Source organism: Lactuca sativa, chromosome 8, assembly GCF_002870075.4.
Source record: "Lactuca sativa cultivar Salinas chromosome 8, Lsat_Salinas_v11, whole genome shotgun sequence".
NCBI lineage: Eukaryota > Viridiplantae > Streptophyta > Magnoliopsida > Asterales > Asteraceae > Lactuca > Lactuca sativa.
In genome coordinates this window covers 206,905,329-206,924,620 of record NC_056630.2, presented here as the reverse complement: position 1 = coordinate 206,924,620, position 19,292 = coordinate 206,905,329, and the positions used below count along the sequence as shown (strand labels likewise).

Sequence of the window (19,292 nt, the reverse complement as noted above, 5' to 3'; positions counted from 1 at the left end):
GACTTAAAAAACGAACACGTGAATATAAAGATCGTTAAAATATGATATCGTATGAAGAAGTTACGACGTTCAGAATACGAGACCTAAGTCAAACCACACGACCTATGCAACCAAGCAGTCGAGAACACAATGGAAATAAGCATCAACAACCTAAACGCCTCATCATTGATTGTTCCACATAAGATGGCGTGAAAAAAACCTAAAGAAATCATTCATAAGTACTAAATGAATAGAAAAAAATGTCTTATTTTGAAACAAAAAAAATATGAAGGACTAGATGTATACAAAAATATTAAGAACTAAATATGTACAAAATGAGAAATATATTACCTTATTAAATCATTGTTCCCGGCTAACCTGGAGTAATCAGTTTTATGACTGAATGTGTACAGTTTAACAAGTATAAGGGGTAAATGTGGACGGAAAAAACTCAATGACCAAATGTGTACAAATCAAAAAATATATTACCTTTTTATGTCATTATCCCTTTAATAGAATGAGATTGAATGTCTAGTTGGTTGACATTTAACTGAATACACTCAAACACAAAATAGGGACACAACATCATCTAAGTGGCACAGTAAACTCCCTCCAAGATCAATGTAAGAGGTCAATAATGGAACGCTGATAAAATTTCGGGTGTGCTAGGATTTGAACCCTGGACCTCCTATATAGAAATTTGCACCTCAACCACTAAATTCTTATGCATAATGGAATGACACTTTGATGTTCAATAGATACAAAGTTTCATTTCGATTGAACTGTTTAATTGAAAAAAGGAAATTACCTTTTTTTATACATACTCAAAAGAATAGACATAGGTATCCAACTATTGAATTCTACTACCAGTTTTACACTTGCAAACATAAAAAAGTGGAATGCACCTTAAAACCCATACCAAATCTACTTTTTAATTATAAAGCTGAAGAGTGTCACCGGGAATTAATACTTCCCATCAACCCTCCACCTCCTACCACCATCACCGGCCACCAGCTGCCGCCATCGACTTCTTCGACTTCCTACTCATGTAAATCCTCGAATACAAACCTTTGGTTCTAATCGCCAACCACACATCCAAAGTGAACCCAACCACACACGCGAAAGCCATCACAATAAACACAAGACGGTAGCAATGCGCCCCAATGCAGGTGTTGCCGCCACCGGTGGTGGCGGTAGCCTCCGCGTCATACAAGAATCCGGCGAGCAGACCGGAGAACAAGAAGGAACCGAGTGGGAGGTTGAGAATGAGGAGGTTGTAAATTAAACCGTAACATTTGAGACCGAACAGTTCAGAGGCGGTTGGGACTGTGACGGCTAACCGCACCCCGTAGCAGATCCCAACCACGATCGAACCGATGTAGAGTGAGCCGGGCATGGCTATGGCCATAAGAACATAACCCACCGCCATTAGAATTTGAGATGCTGCGTTCCATAAAGGTCTTGGTGTTCCGGCTTTTCTATAATTAGTAAAAAAAAATATGTGAACATTTTTATCGAAAAAAATAGATCTGATTATCTGAATGCAAGAAATATCAATATAGTCTCATTTATATTTTTCTTATAACATCATCTCTCGTTTTTTTAATATTTTTTTATTAAGGCATTGTAATGTCAACTTTTTATTTGTACATAGATAGTTTTTTGTGGTCCCAATAATATCCACAACCATACAAGTGCCACATTAGACAAGACGTAGGATAAGTAGCAATAATATATATGGTTCCTAAAAGATGAAATGACATATTTAACGTTACATATATAGCTTTTCATAATATGAAAGAAAGGGACAAAGAGTTAAAAGAGTTGGCCAACATCATGACTAATAAAAGCCTTGCAAAGCAAACCAAAAAAGTTTCTAAGTAAAGACATAACCAAAAAAAGCATCCCAACAAGATTGACTTCCACGATGACCTCTCTTACGCGTTTTTTATTATTTAATTAATGTACTTACTTAATACATAAAGGGAAGAAGTGTTTTTTTTTTTTTTTTTTTTTTTTTTTTTTTTTTTTTTGCATTAAATCCTAAGTTTAACAAAATTTACGTGATTTAATTTTCCATGCACTCAACGAGAATTAAAACGGATACGTGACGTTTGGGACTAACTAAGGGCTAACAAAACCTTTGGGTCAAGTAATCTTTATGTCGCTATACAAAATAATGTCATGATCAAACATTTGTGACATCCATTTTAAATAGGTGACATTTTTATGGTTATAAAGATGGAATAGACCAAACGCCCATAAAGTGATAGTGGTCCATAAACAAAGAAAAAACCACATGCATATGAAAATATCTAGGGAACACCAATATTTTTAACATATAGTAATACACTAAAGGCTTTATGTTATAGAAATTTCTTGGAAATTGCAAAGAAAGAGACTAATTATAAATTAAAAAAGAATAAGTTAAACTAAATGTTGTGAGGTCATCATGATTAAAGATTTTAGAGTTGAATCTTAAGAATATACCCTACTTAATACCATTTAAATCTTTAACAAGATGCTAAAAAGCGAGTTATGATTTGCTAATTTGACTATGACATCATATAAAGATGGCTATTTATTTTGATTATCATATCATATTATTTCGTTAAACAATACAAAAAGCGCGCACATTATATTCCACCTACTATTGCTAATTCGGTTTTAATCTTTTTAATAAAAAATAAGCATAGTTACTAGTTTACTCGCATGCTTCTTGTAGAATTTATTAAAAGTAGAATATAATCTTTATGAAAAAAAAGATATTTCTCGCATTAAAGTCGTCATTTTCATAAAAAGTGACCAAGAGTTCGACTTTAATGCTTTCGATGACCCCATGATTTTGATGAATCGTTTTCAACTTCAAAATATCAAACTATCATAATGCTTATGTTTACTATGTGATTTAAAAATATCAAAATATCATAATGTTTATGTTTACTATGGGATAATTGGTTTTTTTATAACTATCTCATTGATTAAAGGGATTTTGACATTAAAGTCCTCAAGTTTAGTAAGTTTTATCGGTTTTGACTCTTTAAAGATTTTCTGTTCGCTAATGTCTAAAATTAAGGGTTTATTTTTTTTTTATTAATATTATTTTTTTTAATTTAATTTTTTTGGGTGTCATTGTTACCTGTAATAGCAGATTAAATCAAAGTTTACAAAAAAACTCATGTTTATAAAGCTTTTGCATTTTTAGCCTAAGTATTTTAAAAAAGAAAGCGTATTTGTACAATGTTTAGTCTAACTTTTTTTCTTATATAAGTATGTTTTTTTGTTGTATGAAATACGTATAATATATAAAAAAAAGATATAAATAGTAATCTAGAAAACCAGTATTACAAGGACAAAAATATAAAAACTTTGGCAAATTCTGGTGTTAACAAACAAAAAATAATTATATAGACAAAATCAATAAAACTTGTCAAACTTAAGAAGTTTAATGTCAAAAACCTTTTGATCTGACAATTACAGAATTACAATTTCTATTATTTTTTTTTCGCATTATCAGTTTCAGTACATTTATGTGAGAACTAATCAATTCAACTCTTAAGTTATTTTTATAAGTTAATATTTTTAATAATAGAATTATAATTAGATTTAATAATAAGTAATTTGTATGATTTGAAAAACGGAAGTGAGAGAAGGGTGGTGGATCAAGAAACTTACTTGATGAAATACTCCGAAATCGACCCGGATCCGATCCGACCGAAAAATCCCCAAATACTTGTCAACGAAACGAATATTGACACGTCAGCGTACCCGAGAGCCAGGCCCATTTGACCCATATTGTTCTGAACTGCAAGACCTGTTCCTACCCCACAGAGAAACGATACAAACAAAATCCAAAAATCTACGGTTTGCAACGCCTCAAACACCGTGTGTTCTTCTCCGATAACCGGCGGCATCTTTTCCACCACCGCTAAAGATGCCTTTGAGTCATCTACCACCGCCGCCACCGTCTCGGTGGTTTGTTCTTCTTGTTGTGCAAGCAAAGGTTCGGTTGTTGTGTTTGCAGTTGCTTCTACGTCTAGGGTTTTGTGGTTTGAACGGATTAGGTTTTGAATCGCGAGGTACACCGGAACTGATAAAGGAGAAGCTAAAAGGATGAGTAAAACGATGCAAAATACTCGTGAGAGTGAAAGGCCATGGTCTCCGGTGATGTCGAAGATTAGTAAGTAAACAGCGATGAAGACGGCGAGCACGTTGAATATAGCGAAGTAACGAGTTTCGGATTTTTCTTCCGCGGCGGTGGAGGACGGTGGAATTTCACGGAGGAAGACGATGGCGAAGAGACAGACGACGAAGGGAACGACGGTTAGCATGAGGAGAAAACGTGCTGGATCGTTGTTGAAGAGAGCTGTACAGATATCAGTGAAGATTGCAGTGCTTAATCCGACGTAACCTTTAAGGATTCCGGAAACTGGACCTCTGTTCTTCCGGAAATTGCGAATGCAAGTAACTAAAATCGCAGTGTTCATCCATGTCGTGCTGTTTCCTCCCATACACAGAAATATGCACATCTGTTTGCAAACACAAATTTAATCAAACGCAAATCAACAATTCCACAAAATGCATGACTTGAATACTGTTATATCTTTACTGTTCAACGATATGTACGTATGGTTTTGGAAAGAATACAAATTAAATCAAACGCACACCAACTGTTCGACGGAATGCTAGACCTGAAAAAGTACTATTTATAATTACCTGCCAGTAAGGAAGAGGTTGGATTCTCTGGCTAACGACGAGCCATTGGACGCCATAACCAATGAAACCTTCAATTGAACCAATGAGAAGGAGGGCGGAAGGTGATATACGGTCGGAGGCGAGACCAGCGAGGATCCCAAACGCTTTTCCGACGTCTTTAGCGACGGAGAGATTATTGAGTTGGAGCTGAGTGAGTGCCATTAGAGACTTAAGGGCGTCGGAATAGTTTGAGAAGGTGTAATTATTACCGGATATGGCTTGAACCCACACGGCGGTGACAAAGCCCATCCATTTTCCGGCGGGTGATGTCGGAGATAACAGGTAACCCATTTGGGGGTTTTTGGAGGATTTACAAGTGGAAAAAAAATACGTGGGAAGAGAAAACCGATATTGGGGATCTCTGATTGTACGGAGGAATTCGTTGAAATCATATGGGAATTTATACAAAAAGTGGATCTAAAAAAACGAATAAAATATTAAAATATTCGAGTTTTTTTTTTTAATCGGCGCAGCCGACAATAGAAAATGAGATAATGAGTCGTCGGACATTTTTAAGTTGTTGCAAATTGTGGTCTAAAACACGCTGTATACCAAAACTGCATGCGGAATGTACAACAATCGATGCATGCGATACAACTTCTCTTCCTTTATAGAATAACAAAAACCGTATAAAAGTAAACAGGGACATATTTTTAATGCATATCTAATGTCGTAAAAATAAATATATTTTTATATGTTTATGCATATCTGCGTCCAAACAAATGTAGATAAATACAGATGACAGAAATAGCAAATGATATAGCTTGCTAAAATTAACAGAGATTGGAGTATTTAATAATTCGTTAACGGATATATGTCTTTTAGATATATTATATAATAATATTTTTATGAAAAATCAATACCTGTTATTCATTAGACCAACAAGTATCAAAATCAAAAAGAAGATTAAGTGAACATAATCTTAAATGAATAAGATAACTAGAAAGAAAAAAAATAGATAACATATAATTTTTCATAACATAAATAAATAGATATGTATTAATTAGTTAAGTTATTATGGTTTCCTTCTTAAGGAAAGTTCACGTTCAACGATTATATTAAAAATAATAGTTTATCGCTAATTATAGACGGATCATGTATCTAAAAAGACAAAAACAGAATCATTGAGTAATTGTTTACCCACCTTTTTACAGCTTCTAAGATGTTATGGGCTCCAAAACCTCAATATATTGTTAACAATTGGTTTTGACAATGACATGATAAGTTGTTTGCTTAGATTTATTTCTATAATTTAATTGAGATTCGAAGTTTTGTTTGATAATATAATCAAATTAATGTTTAAAAATATTTGGGATGAAAAATATAAATTAAAAGTAAGATACTACTGAAATTATGAAAACTAGTAAAAATCGAGGAAAAAACCAAAATCAATTACAAAGTAATAGCCAATAAGGGGTTTTGTAAACCACCAAACCACCAAACCCAAATGAATTTGAGCTTGTGATTTCTATATACAAATCAATTATAAGAATGCAACTCTACACCATAAAAATGTAATCTTAGTGAAAGTTTATCGTTCCAAACATCAAAGCATTAACAAGTTCTAAATCATCACGAAGTTGGCATCACAAGACCCAACCAATGAATGGTGTGTGCAAACCAACTAAGAATCGCGACCTCACACATAAGGAATAAGTTGTCTACATCTTCATTATGGTTCGAACAACAAGGACATAAAACCGAGTCTAAGTCAACACCTCAATTATCAACATTACATATGTTAGGCACCATGTTTAAAAGAATTCTTCAAACTAATATGTTAATCATTTAGGAACACATGAATTCCATCTAGCAAAATCAATTCTAGCTTCCAAAGTGACCTCGTAAGTGTATTGTCTAGTAGAGTAACAATGAAATCCTTTGAGAAATCAAGATCCTAAACCTATTTATTTGTATTCGAAGGAACAAATGAACCACCAAGTTGAGATGAAACCGAAATTTGATCTTCTTTAGATCCCCTTCACTTCCCTTCATCAATTCTAATTCCAACCTTGGTTAAAACCACCGATCTCTAGCAAAAAAATCTCTAGAATCGATCATTCAAATGAATGTCTCCAATCCAAATATCATCCCAAAACAAAAGTATTTGACCCATCACCTACAGATTTCTTTAGAAAAGAGTGCAAAATAATGCATTTTTTCAAGTAATTGAGTAAAAGAATCGACACTTTTAGACCAAACACCAATCGATTTTGCCTTAATTCTCTCGGACAAAATCTTTCATGAGTTCCATGAATAGCCTTAATGATTTTAACGCACAATGAATTAGAGTCATCAACGAACCTACACTGTCACTTGTGTAATAAATCATAGTTGAATCCGTTCAAACTCTAAATACTAATTCTCAATTTTTCTTTATAAGCTAAATTAGTTTCCCATTTAACCCAATGGATCTTTCTCTCTTGAATTTCACCCTTAAGAAAAAGCAAGATCCAAGACATTCCAAGAAACGAATCACTTTATTAGGAATTTCAAAGACCGACATAAGATAAATATTGATGATACATAAAACCGGCTCCAACAAAGTAGACCAACCTTCAATAACAAACATTTTGTTGGAACTCATTAACTCGCTGAAGTGTGGAATAATAAAAATCATGAAGTTTGGATGATATTAAAGTAAAGAACAAAAAGATGAGTAATCTGATAATAATAGATAGAAATAGTAAAATATTACAATAAAGAACTCTTAGCATGGGAGATGTACATTTATACTTATACGTGTACATTTATGCTTTCTACTTAGTTAACACATGAGTACATATAGATTATTCTATTAGTTCTACTCTATTATACATTTATACTTATACGTGTATATTTATATTTTCTACTTTACCAGTTAACACATGAGCACATATAGATTGTTCTATTAGTTCTACTCTATTAGTTCTACTCTATTAGTTCTTTGTCCTAACCATGGTTGCAGAAATCGGCGATTAATCATAGATTAATCGTTTGGCGTTCTCCAACCGTCGAGGATTAGGGCATTAAACGGAAATTTAGGATTAATCGGGTTTGGCGGGATTAATCGGCCTTGGCGGGATTAATCGGTCAACAAAAGTCAAAAAATTAAAAAAAAAAGTCAAAAAATTTTAAATTTTTTTAAAAAATTCAAAAAATCATTTCCTTTTTTTACTCCAAAATTTTTAAAATTTCAAATATTATACCAAAATGTTCATATTTTCGTATTTCAAATTTCTAAATTACAACTTTTCTTATTTTCTAATTTTGAAGTACTTGTTTTCCTTAGTATATATTAATAATTAATTAATTTTAATATTTTATTAATAATTTATGGCTGCCGATTAATCTTCGATAATCTCCGCCAAGACCGATTAATCCCTTAACACCAGTCGACCGTCGCGCTACCGTCAAACGATTTTTACAACTTTGGTCCTAACATACATGGACATGTATTGTAATACATACTATAGGCAGATAAATTATCTGGACAATTAAACCGACCATTGACATCTATCTGGGCGATTCTACTGGCGATCCAACTGGTGGCTAATGCGCCGAACAAGTATTAACCTATAATATTTTAACCTATTAACCTCTATGACGATCTGGTAATGAAACCTATATCTTTCACTCATACCGATGAATACCGAGAGTTCTATCAAATACGGATCAACCATGCTAGACAGTTAGGAGGCAAGATCATTTCGGCGTATAGTCTTTCTAAAATCGAACAACCAAGCCAACGGTGACCGTTCTAGATATTAAGATATAACTTGGTTATATCTATTCACGTATTTAGATCCATATATTTAGCCCACATGTATATTACTTTGTCAAATATTGTTTCCGTAGATATATCTATTAGTTAGCCGCCTCTTTCAATATATATACCCTAATTGTAATCCTCTGTAATCAATCAAATATACAATACAGATAGAATTCCTATTCATCTTCTTCTTTCCCTATAATCTTTATATGGTATCAGAGACTGGCTCTACACACACCACACCTACGAGTTCTTGCCCATCTTCCCCAAAACAAAACATGCCTACCAATGATTCCTCATCCTCACTCACTGTCAACACTACCATGAAAGATATCACCATCGTCAATTTCCCAGCAACTCTGAAATTGACATCCACAAATTACCTCAGGTGGAAAACTCAAATCGAAGCCTTATTGCACGACCTAGATCTATACCGATTTATTGATGGCACACATCTCGCTCCAATCCCAATAATTGTTGCTGATGGTACAACCACTCCTCACGCAGACTACCTAAAATGGTTCAGGCAAGATCGTCTTCTGTGTAAGTCCCTAATATGCCTGTGTATCAGTCAGATCCGTTTGATGGTGCGGAATCCCAATCAAACGGATGAAGTTAGATCAAATAGAAGAGAAGGAAAAGAAGAATAATATGAATCTTTGTATGTATTGATATGAATGAAGATCCGGATACAAAAGATTCACACACACATAAAAGCTCTTGTTTCTCTCTAGCCATAAACTCTCAAGGGTTCATCAATCTCTACTCCTCACCCTAACACCTCTATTTATACTAGGGAACATGGGCCGGAAACAAATGGGCCGTAAATGAGTTTACGGCCGTAAGGTGTTTACGGCTGTAAACTCAGCCGTAAACTAAACCATAAATTCATAAATATTACACAAAAATACAATTGCCCAGAAAAGTAAAGTATAAACCATATTTTGACCCAACAATCTCCCCCTTGGTTTATAGCTTTCTTTTCTTAATGACCCAACAAGCTCCCCCTAAAAAGTAGCTGGATCTTCTTGTCAATCTTCAATGAGAACTTGCCTTCAGCTTTAACCTTCGATTTCTTCATAGCATCAGGATGAACATATGAATCTTCAATGAATGACTTCATCTTGAGCAGTTGGGCTTTTCTTCAGAGTTTGGCTTTGAATGCACGTCGGGTGAGGAGGCTTGACATACTGATTCTTGAAAGATGATACTTTCAGCTTGAGAATCTTCAGAGATAACAAATCTTCTGGATCACTTCAGCAGGTACAAAGATAGCAGCAGACTGATTGAGGAGGCTTCAATGCAATCTGTCACATAATCTTCAATTGCAGCTTCCCCTTGCTTCTGGGGTTGAAGGATTGAATGTTGAAAGAATAATCTTCATTTCTTGCTCCTTCGAATGCGAATTCTTCGATGCTCACGGACGAAGCCTTGGCTCATAAATCTTCAACACAAACTCCATGAGTCTTATCTACACCTGAAATCACTTTTCAAGACAAAACAAAACTAAAAGAAAACTTAGCACACAAATTAAAACAGAAACAAAAATATTTTTGGATTTTTGATAAGAAATAAAACAGAAATAACACTATTTTTGGATTTTTTTAATTTTTCTTTGATTTTTGAATTTTCTGATTTGTTTTATTATTTTTAATTATTAATTCTCCCCTAATATTTAAATTAGAAGAAACTATGACAAATTTAACAAAAATAAAAATGATATCTAACTTTAAGAATAATTTGGGATCAAAGTTTTTAGACAACCTTTATCAACTTGTCGGTACCTTCCATATTCACATCTTTGTATGGTCGATCGTCGGTATTATTGTCCACTTAAACACGAAAAATTGTGACTAATTTAGGACATACAATTTGTTACAAGACAAGGTGAAATTAAGTTCCTAGATATTATATCTGATCCTAAGTTCCTCAATACTATATCTTAAGGACCATTCAGCTGACGACGACCAGGGATATTTTTGTCCACCTAAATTGAGCAGCGAGATCTATAGACAATATGTATGTGTTCAATTGTAAGTGTACTGGAACGTGTTTCCCGCTTCCTGATATGCTCCAGCCATCAAGAACTTCCAGAGTACTCCTTACACCGGGTGAGCAGACAAACATTCAGAGAGAGAAGAGATTCAGAATTCTATTGCTAACTACTTCAGAGGGGTTGAGAAGAAGAAGGTTGCATATGATGTGTACCAGGTCGGATTAGAAGTCGCGCAAAGGAGACAACATATGGCTAACAGATAAGAAGTATTTCACACACACACACACACACACACACACACACACACACATATATATATATATATATATATATATATATATATATATATATATATATATATATATAGTCTGCAGAGAAATAGAGTTGCATATGTTGTGTACAAGGTCGGATTGGAAATCATGCAAAGGAGACAACATATGACTAACAGACGGAAAGAAAGAAAATGATATTCTACAGACCTAATTTATCAGAATTTACCAGTCGCCCCATCCAACTGGAATTAATGATAGAATCCGCACATCGAGGAAAAGTTAAACCATGTTTCCAAGTACGGGTTCATTTAATGTGACGAGTAGATTCCCATATATATATATCTCCCTGCTCAACCTATCCGAGCGTCGTATTGTCAGGCTGAATGGATCTAACTAGGTCAAGATTTGTCATGTCTATAAATTTCCTAAGTTCAAATCTCCCTAGTCAAGTCCATTTAAAATTTTTCGTGCCTACCGAGGCATCAAACCAGAGCATAGACCCTTCAACTCTGGGTACGTTACGCAGACTCAGGTTGCATGTTATCACTTAATAATATCACTTCCCAAAACATCTCCTGCAAGCACATTCCGTTAACACCATATTTTGATTTTCTGATTTTCTAATGTTTTTGGATTTTTGAAACTTTTTTAATTTTTGTTTTTTTTTTATTTCTCCCCCTAAATTTGTGCATAGGAGAGAAACGAAAGTTAATGCGCAAATTTAAACTATCCTAAAACAAAAATTAGTCTTTAAAGCGAATCAGCTTAAGAAAAACACAGGAGTATAGAGAAGAAAACGCAAACCGTAATTCACCGATTGAATATGCATTCAGAAGGTCTGAGAACAGCAAGCATAATCTCATAACAGATCCGAAAATTCTTCATGTCATTAAGCACTAACCCCGTGTGATCCCTTCTTTTCTTCCCTTCTTTCATTTCCCGCAAAGGACACAAACTCTCGAACAAAGTTATGAGTGCTGTATATTTGAGAGATGTCCCCTATTATGTGCCTGGAACAACCACTACCAACAAACCGAAGTCTGATGATATGCCTCCATAGCTGCTCCGACACAGAGCGGGATCAGTTGGTCTTTGGAACCCAGTCCATTTTGAAACTAGGTCGACCTTTTTCATCCTTGCACGATACTCTCTCCCATGACATGTCCTGCTTGTCACAAATAGAAGATGTAAAAATGTTAGAAGCATTAGGAGATTTGGGAGAGTGAGCCTTTGGAACCCATTTGTAGTTGGGTTTAACCCATTTCTTGTTCGATCCGATGGGTGGCTCGACACTTGCTTTGGAACTTGAAGCCGATCTTTGAGATGACTTTGACTTAGCTGGTCTTTGTTTCATCGGAGCATCTCTTGGATTTGGCTTCTTGGCTGACATTTCGTTCTTGCCCTTGGGATCTAGATTCTTGGCCTTGTGGGATTGATTCTTAGCCTTCTGCGCATTCTAGTCACCATTGTCTAAACGTGACATGGAAGGGTTTCTTTTGAAGTATCTCCCACTTGGTGCGTTTTTCCATCCTTGTGCGTTGTAGGGAACGTAATCATGATTTGGACAGTTTCGGGCAATGTGTCCAGGTGTTCCACAGTGAAAACAAGTCTTTTTCTTCACTGTGAAGTTATTTCTTCCTGCCCCTGGTGGCGTATCCTTGCCTTGTCTCTCGCCTTTCCCATACGCACAGTTGCAACAGGCACTCTGTTTAGCTTGAAATGGTGGCTTGTATTTACCAACGGCAGGTTGATTAGAAGCAACAGATTCGGAGTTCAAGCGGTCACTTGTTTGTTTAGGAGAACTCTCCTTGTTCTCATCCTCTGTTACTTTTCCTGCATAAGAAGCAACAACATTAGTATCTTCAATATTAATAACACCTCCTAACACAAATCCATCTCGTTTTCCATATTGAAGATGTGCCTCCCTGTTAATTTCTTTCTTTGTTATAGGGATGGATGTGTAGTTATGATTATAAGGAGGAGGTACACTATCATACCCTAGACCCTTGTTTTGATTCCTTTTAAACTGCATGCTTTGGTCTATCATATTTTCAACCACCTCACTTGAGAAGTCATATTTTCTAACATCAAGTTTGGCGGTTTCAAACTTTCCTTTCAAAGATTCAACTTCAGCCACTAGCTCAGCATTTTGTTTGACTACATAATCATAGTTTTCACATTTGTTACTGTAGTCTTCCTGAAGTTTCCTAAAGTCCTTGGTTTTTGCTTCTAACTCAGCCTTCAGGGGTTTCTGTCCTTTCCTGAGTTGATATCCTTCATATCTCAGGTCCTCAACTTCTCTTTTAAATACATCAATTTGTTCTCGAAGAAACTTAATCGTATCTTCACATGATTGAGAACATGAAACTTCACATGAATGAGAACATGACACTTCATTGACCAGAAGGTTTACAGAACTCTTTAAAGCGTCAAGCTCTTCAATTACTTCAGCAATACTAAGACGATTGAGATTTTTTGTCTTCTTGATGACAGCTACGTTCATATCCCATGATTTCGGAAGTGAATTTAGCAGCTTTTTGTTTATCTCTGATTTGGACAAGAAGATCCCGGCTATATTCATCTCAGTAGTGAGTGTAGTAAATATCTGCAATTGAGTTTCGAGGGTTTCTCCAGGGATATAATCGAAAATGTTGAAATTTTGTCTTAACATATCCTGACGACTCTCTTTCATGTTTTCAAATTCCCTCGTAGACCTTAAAATCATTTAAAAAGCACAACTAGAAGCTAAAATAAAACTTAAAAGTCAAAATTAAAAATAATTAACCTCAAAAGTCAAACATGAAAAAGTCAACCTTGAAAAAGTCAACCTTGAAAAAGTCAAACTTGAAAAAATCAAACTTGAAAGTTAAACCGAAAAGTTGAATTTGAAATTCTAAAAAAATTAAATGAAAAAGTCAAGGTTTAAAGTTAAAGGTCAAACTTGAAAGTCAAAATCAAAACTTGAAATAAAAAGTCAAAAATAAAATTCAAAAATTAAAATTAAAATTTTTGGTTTAAAAAAGAACTTTAAAAATGAAAGAAATTGATTTTAAGGGTTAAAAATGTTAAAATTTCGAGATTAGGGTGTGGCTGGAAGTGTTTAAGTTTAATATTTGGGAGGGAAGTAACAAAGTCACAGTTGGTCGAGTTGGCTAAGCGGTTGTGTCGAAGATCTAGAGGTCGTGGGTTCGATCCCCGCCACCCCCAACTTCGCGTCCTTTATTTTGCTGAAGCGCTAATGCAAGCCGGCTGCTGAGCCGAGATCCACCAAGCCGATCTGCCAAGACGAGCCGCAAGCTCTGAAACCCTAGCCGCAAACACGAACTCCGCCGCCGGCCGTGAACAGTTTCCGGCGGAAAACCCTTCAACGATTACATGAAAAACAACGATTTTTCGACTTTGAAGCTCCAAAACTCGATCAAAAACCCTTTTTTTATGAAAAACACGAAGAAACAAACCCCCCTTAATTTTGCGAGATCTATCCAAAAACGCAAAAATATTTCAAAAATAAGATCAAATAATGCTCCAAAATAGAGTTTACGGCCCAAGAATCTAGACTTCACGGTTGAAGAATTTGACTGGTTTGCGGCCGTGAACTCAGTGTTTACGGCCGTAAGCTTGGACCAAGAACACAGAATCTTCAATTTTGGATGAAACAATAAATCCTTTTGACTGATACAACTTGGCTCTGATACCAATTCTAAGTCCCTAATTTGCCCGTGTATCAGTCAGATCCGTTTGATGGTGCGGAATCCCAATCAAACGGATGAAGTCAGATCAAATAGAAGAGAAAGAGAAGAAGAATAATATGAATCTTTGTATGTATTGATATGAATGAAGATCCGGATACAAAAGATTCACACACACATAAAAGCTCTTGTTTCTCTGTGGCCGTAAACTCTCAAGGGTTCATCAATCTCTACTCCTCACCCTAACACCTCTATTTATACTAGGGAACATGGGCCGGAAACAAATGGGCCGTAAATGAGTTTATGGCCGTAAGGTGTTTACGGCCGTAAACTAGACCATAAATTCATAAATATTACACAAAAATACAATTGCCCAGAAAAGTAAAGTATAAACCATATTTTGACCCAACATTCTGTTTGGTGCTTTGGTGGGAACCTTATCACCTCAAATCGTTCCACTTGTGACAAATGCCTCATCTTCTCGTGAAGCATGGAAAACCCTAGCCAGTACATATACATCTTCATCACGAGGGCATATCAAACAATTACAATACCGCCTAAAACAACTTACCAAAACACCCAATCAAACAATCACTGAATACATGCAAAGTGTCAAAATTGTTGTTGATGAACTTGCAATTCTTGGAAAGAAACTTGACCAGGAAGACATCATTGATGTTGTTGTCAATGGGTTGGATCAATTCACTTACAAACAAATTCTAGATGTTATCCATGCAAGAGACAATCCCATATCCTTTAATGAACTGCATGAAAAACTAATAAATCATGAATTAGCTCTTGCTCAATAGGTACCTGCTGCTACTAGTATCCACCAACCAGCCACTGTCTTCTACACAAACCACCAGTCCAGGAAGAAATCATGGACTCCTCGACAGCAAACCACCACTCCAGGATTGCTTCCCACACCCTCAAAGCAAGTTCCTCCGGTTACTCAAACTCCTGGTCAACGTCCATTCTTGGGAAAATGTCAATGGTTCCATCAAAAAGGACACTCCTTAACCAACTTCTCAACATTTAAAAAGTCTTTTCCACATGTTTCTGTCCCTCCTTACCGTAACACGCAGGTCCAACATGCTCAAGCTCACATCATGAATCCTATCAACACATCTCCACCAACCACAACAAACTGGCTATTTGACAGTGGAGCAAGTTTTCATGCAACAAATGATCTCAATAATCTCTCAATCCATGCACCATATGATGGCACTGAAGAATTAGTCATTGGTGATGGTCCGTGCTTACAAATCTCTCACATTGGTTCTGTCATAATTCACACACCAAATACACCATTAATTCTCAAAAATGTCCTGTATGTTCCTCTTCTTTCTCGAAGTATCATATCTATATCTTGTTTATGCATTGATAACCAATTCCTAATAGAATTCTATTCTTTTGTTTTTGTTATCAAGGAACTAGCATCGAAAATTCCATTGTTTCAGGGAACAACAATCAAGGGAATGTATGAACTGCGCTCTTCTCCATCACCAACTGTTCTCACCATGCATCGTACTAATCCCTCCATGTGGCACCATCGTCTAAGCCATCCAGAAAATAAAGTTTTTAAGCAGTTATCTTCATCTCTTTCATTCAATTCTAGTTCTAATGATCATTGTAACTCATGTCGAATAAATAAAAGTCACCGTTTACCTTTTAATGATTCGTCTCTTTCATCCACCACTCCATTAGAACTCATATTTTCTGTTTTATGCTGCTCTCCAGTTGAAGCTTTTGATCATTAAAAATACTATATAATATTTGTTGATCATTTCACTAAATACACATGGCTCTACCCTATGAAAAAGAAGTCTGATTCACTAGATGTCTTCACTCGTTTTCACAAACTAGTTGAAAATTATTTTAACACCAAAATAAAACAACTATTTTCAGATAATGGTGGTGAATACCTAAAACTCGCTACTTACCTTGCAACCTCTGGGATTTCACATCTCACATCCCCACCTCATACCCCTGAACACAACGGATATGCCGAAAGACGACATCGACACATTGTCGAGACTAGTCTTGCACTGTTATCCGATTCCAACATTCCAACCACATTTGGCCTTTTGCTTTTACTACCACTGCCTATCTCATCAACAGATTACCAACTTCTACTCTACACAACCTATCACCTTTCCGCGGTCTATTTCAAAAAGAACCAAACTACTTAAAACTATGAAGCTTTGGATGGTTATGTTACCCCTGAGTAAGACCATACTCTCCTCACAAACTACATCCTAGATCAACCCCTTGCATTTTCGTTGGTTACTCCCCTACTCAAAGTGCATACTATGCTTATGATCCAAAATCCTCCAAGATCTATACTTCTCGTCATGTTGTCTTCATTGAAACTGAATTTCCTTTCCACAAACTCACCAACTCACCTACTACTGAGCCTTCTATCAACCTTGAACACTGGATTCCCATCTCCCTTCCACTTGAAAATTCTGCTACTCCTTCCACAAATCAACCATTACCACCTATTCCTGAAAATCCCCCTGTTATCATCAATAATCAGTAGAGGTGGCAATGGGTCGACCTGGATTGGGTTCGGGTTCAATCCATTTATTAATTGGGTTGAAAATTTCAACCCAACCCAACCTATTTATTTAAATGGGTGGATATTCCCAACCCAACCCAACCTTTCAGATAAATGGGTTGTCACCGGGTTGACCCGTTTATGTAATTCCCAAACCAACCAATTAAATAAATTGGTTAAATTTGGTTTGACCCATTTAAAATAAAAAGAATAAATAATTTAACTAAAGATTACACCACTTAAATTAGTTATAGACTTAAATAAAATTTCAATGTATGACAAAAGCACAATCACAATTCACATATACAAAGAAATTATTCAAATAACATTAAAGATATGTAATTTCTAAGAGATTTTTTATAGTGGTTAGTGTTGTCGGTGCCAAGCAAAAAGGTAGAAATTAGGATTCTATTTTTTTAAAGCATCAATAATAATACAAACATTGTAATTTATAAACTAATACATAGATTAATACATGATAATATTTTAATAATTATTAAATTTAATATAAATTAAAGTTAAATGGGTTGGTGGGTTGAAAACGAGTTGATAGTTTTTACCCGACCCAACCTATTTAATTAAATGGGTTAGACAAGTTGACCCATTTAACATAAATGGGTTGAAAATCTCAACCCAACCTGCTAATTTTGGGTTGGGTTCGGGTTGGGTTAGTGGGTTGGGTCAGTTTTTGCCAGCTCTAATAATCAGCCCCCTGTCCCAAACAACTCTCCTCCTCAATCCCCTGATCCTCCACCTTCCTCCATAATGAACACACGTCCTCACCCAAAACCAAATACTTGTTATTACAATTCTGATTTTCAAATATACACAACTTTTCCTTCATATCCAAATGAACCATCTACAATCTCTCAAGCTCTAAAACATCCATCATGGCGCAACGCCAAGCAAGAAGAATTCAATGCCCTCCAACGCAACCATACCTGGTCTCTTGTACCATCTTCCCAAGCTCAAAATATTTCCGGATGTAAGTGGGTCTATAGAAAAAAATACAAAGCCGACAGATCAATCGATCGTCTTAAGGCGCGTCTTGTTGCCAAAGGTTTCCCCCAACGCCCTGGCATTGATTACCGAAACCTTCAGTCCTGTTCTTAAACCAACTACTTTAAGACTCTTACTCTCTTTTGATGTCTCAAACGATTGGGCTCTTAGGCAATTAGATATAAACAACGCCTTCTTACAAGGTACCTTAAGCGAAGACGTTTACATGTCCCAACCCCAGGCTTTGTCAACCCATCTTATCATCACCATGTTTGTAAATTAAAAAAAGCTCTATATGGGCTTCGACAAGCATCGCGTGCCTGATATGATGAACTTAAAACATACCTCATCTCTCTTGGATTCAAAGCCACAATTTCTGATCCATCCCTCTTTATTCTCAAAAACAACCAAAATTTCATTCTAGTGCTTGTCTATGTTGATGACATTATAGTCACCGGTCCATCTCCCACCCACTTATCTAAATTCACAACTCACCTTTCAGCTAAATTTTCTCTAAAAGATCTCGGTTCCTTATCCTACTTCCTAGGTGTTGAAGTTCTTCCCCACTCAAATGGAATCCTACTCTCTCAACGAAAATATATTCTTGATATTATCACTAGAGCCAAAATGAAAGATTGTTAGCCCGTTTCCACACCAATGATCAGTTCAGAAACTCTCACATTAAAAGGCGGCACACCACATCCAGTCCCAACTGAGTATCACACTCTATTTGGTGCCCTACAATATTTGTCCTTGAGAAGGCCAGACATATCTTTTACTATAAATTGTTTGTCTCTATTTATGCAGGCTCCAACTTCTATACGTTGGAGAGCTCTTAAAAGATTAATACGATATTTGCATGGCACTCTTCATCATGGCATAATTCTACATCGTAAATCACCACTTACACTTCATGCTTTCACTGATGCTGACTGGGCAGGAGAAAAAGATAACTATAGAAGTACTGTTGGATATATTGTTTACCTTGGTTCAAATCCTATCTCTTGGAGCTCCAAACAACAAAGCACCCTTGCTCGAAGTTCCAAAGAAGCTGAATTTAGAGTTGTTGCATCCACAACCACTGAAGTTCAATGGCTCATCTCATTGCTAAATGAAATAAGCATCTCATCTTCTACCATTCCTGTTATATATTGTGACAACCTAAGTGCCACTTCATATTCAGCAAACCCAGTCTTCCACTCAAGAATGAAACATCTTGCATTATACTTCCACTTTGTAAGAGAAAAAGTCCAGCAAGGGTCTATATGGGTGCAACACATAGCTGGTGATG

General features: G+C 35.8%; 1 protein-coding gene across 1 annotated transcript; it reads right to left on the bottom strand.

The window, feature by feature from the left end:
• Positions 1-722: 722 nt before the first annotated feature.
• LOC111915278 (protein NUCLEAR FUSION DEFECTIVE 4) lies at positions 723-5,119 on the bottom strand. Its single transcript, XM_023910949.3, has 3 exons — positions 4,696-5,119; positions 3,655-4,508; positions 723-1,457 (listed from the first exon to the last, which is right to left on the bottom strand). Exons 1-3 carry the CDS (start codon positions 5,023-5,025, stop codon positions 980-982), a joined length of 1,662 nt encoding a protein of 553 aa, XP_023766717.1. The 5' UTR covers positions 5,026-5,119; the 3' UTR covers positions 723-979.
• Positions 5,120-19,292: the final 14,173 nt, after the last annotated feature.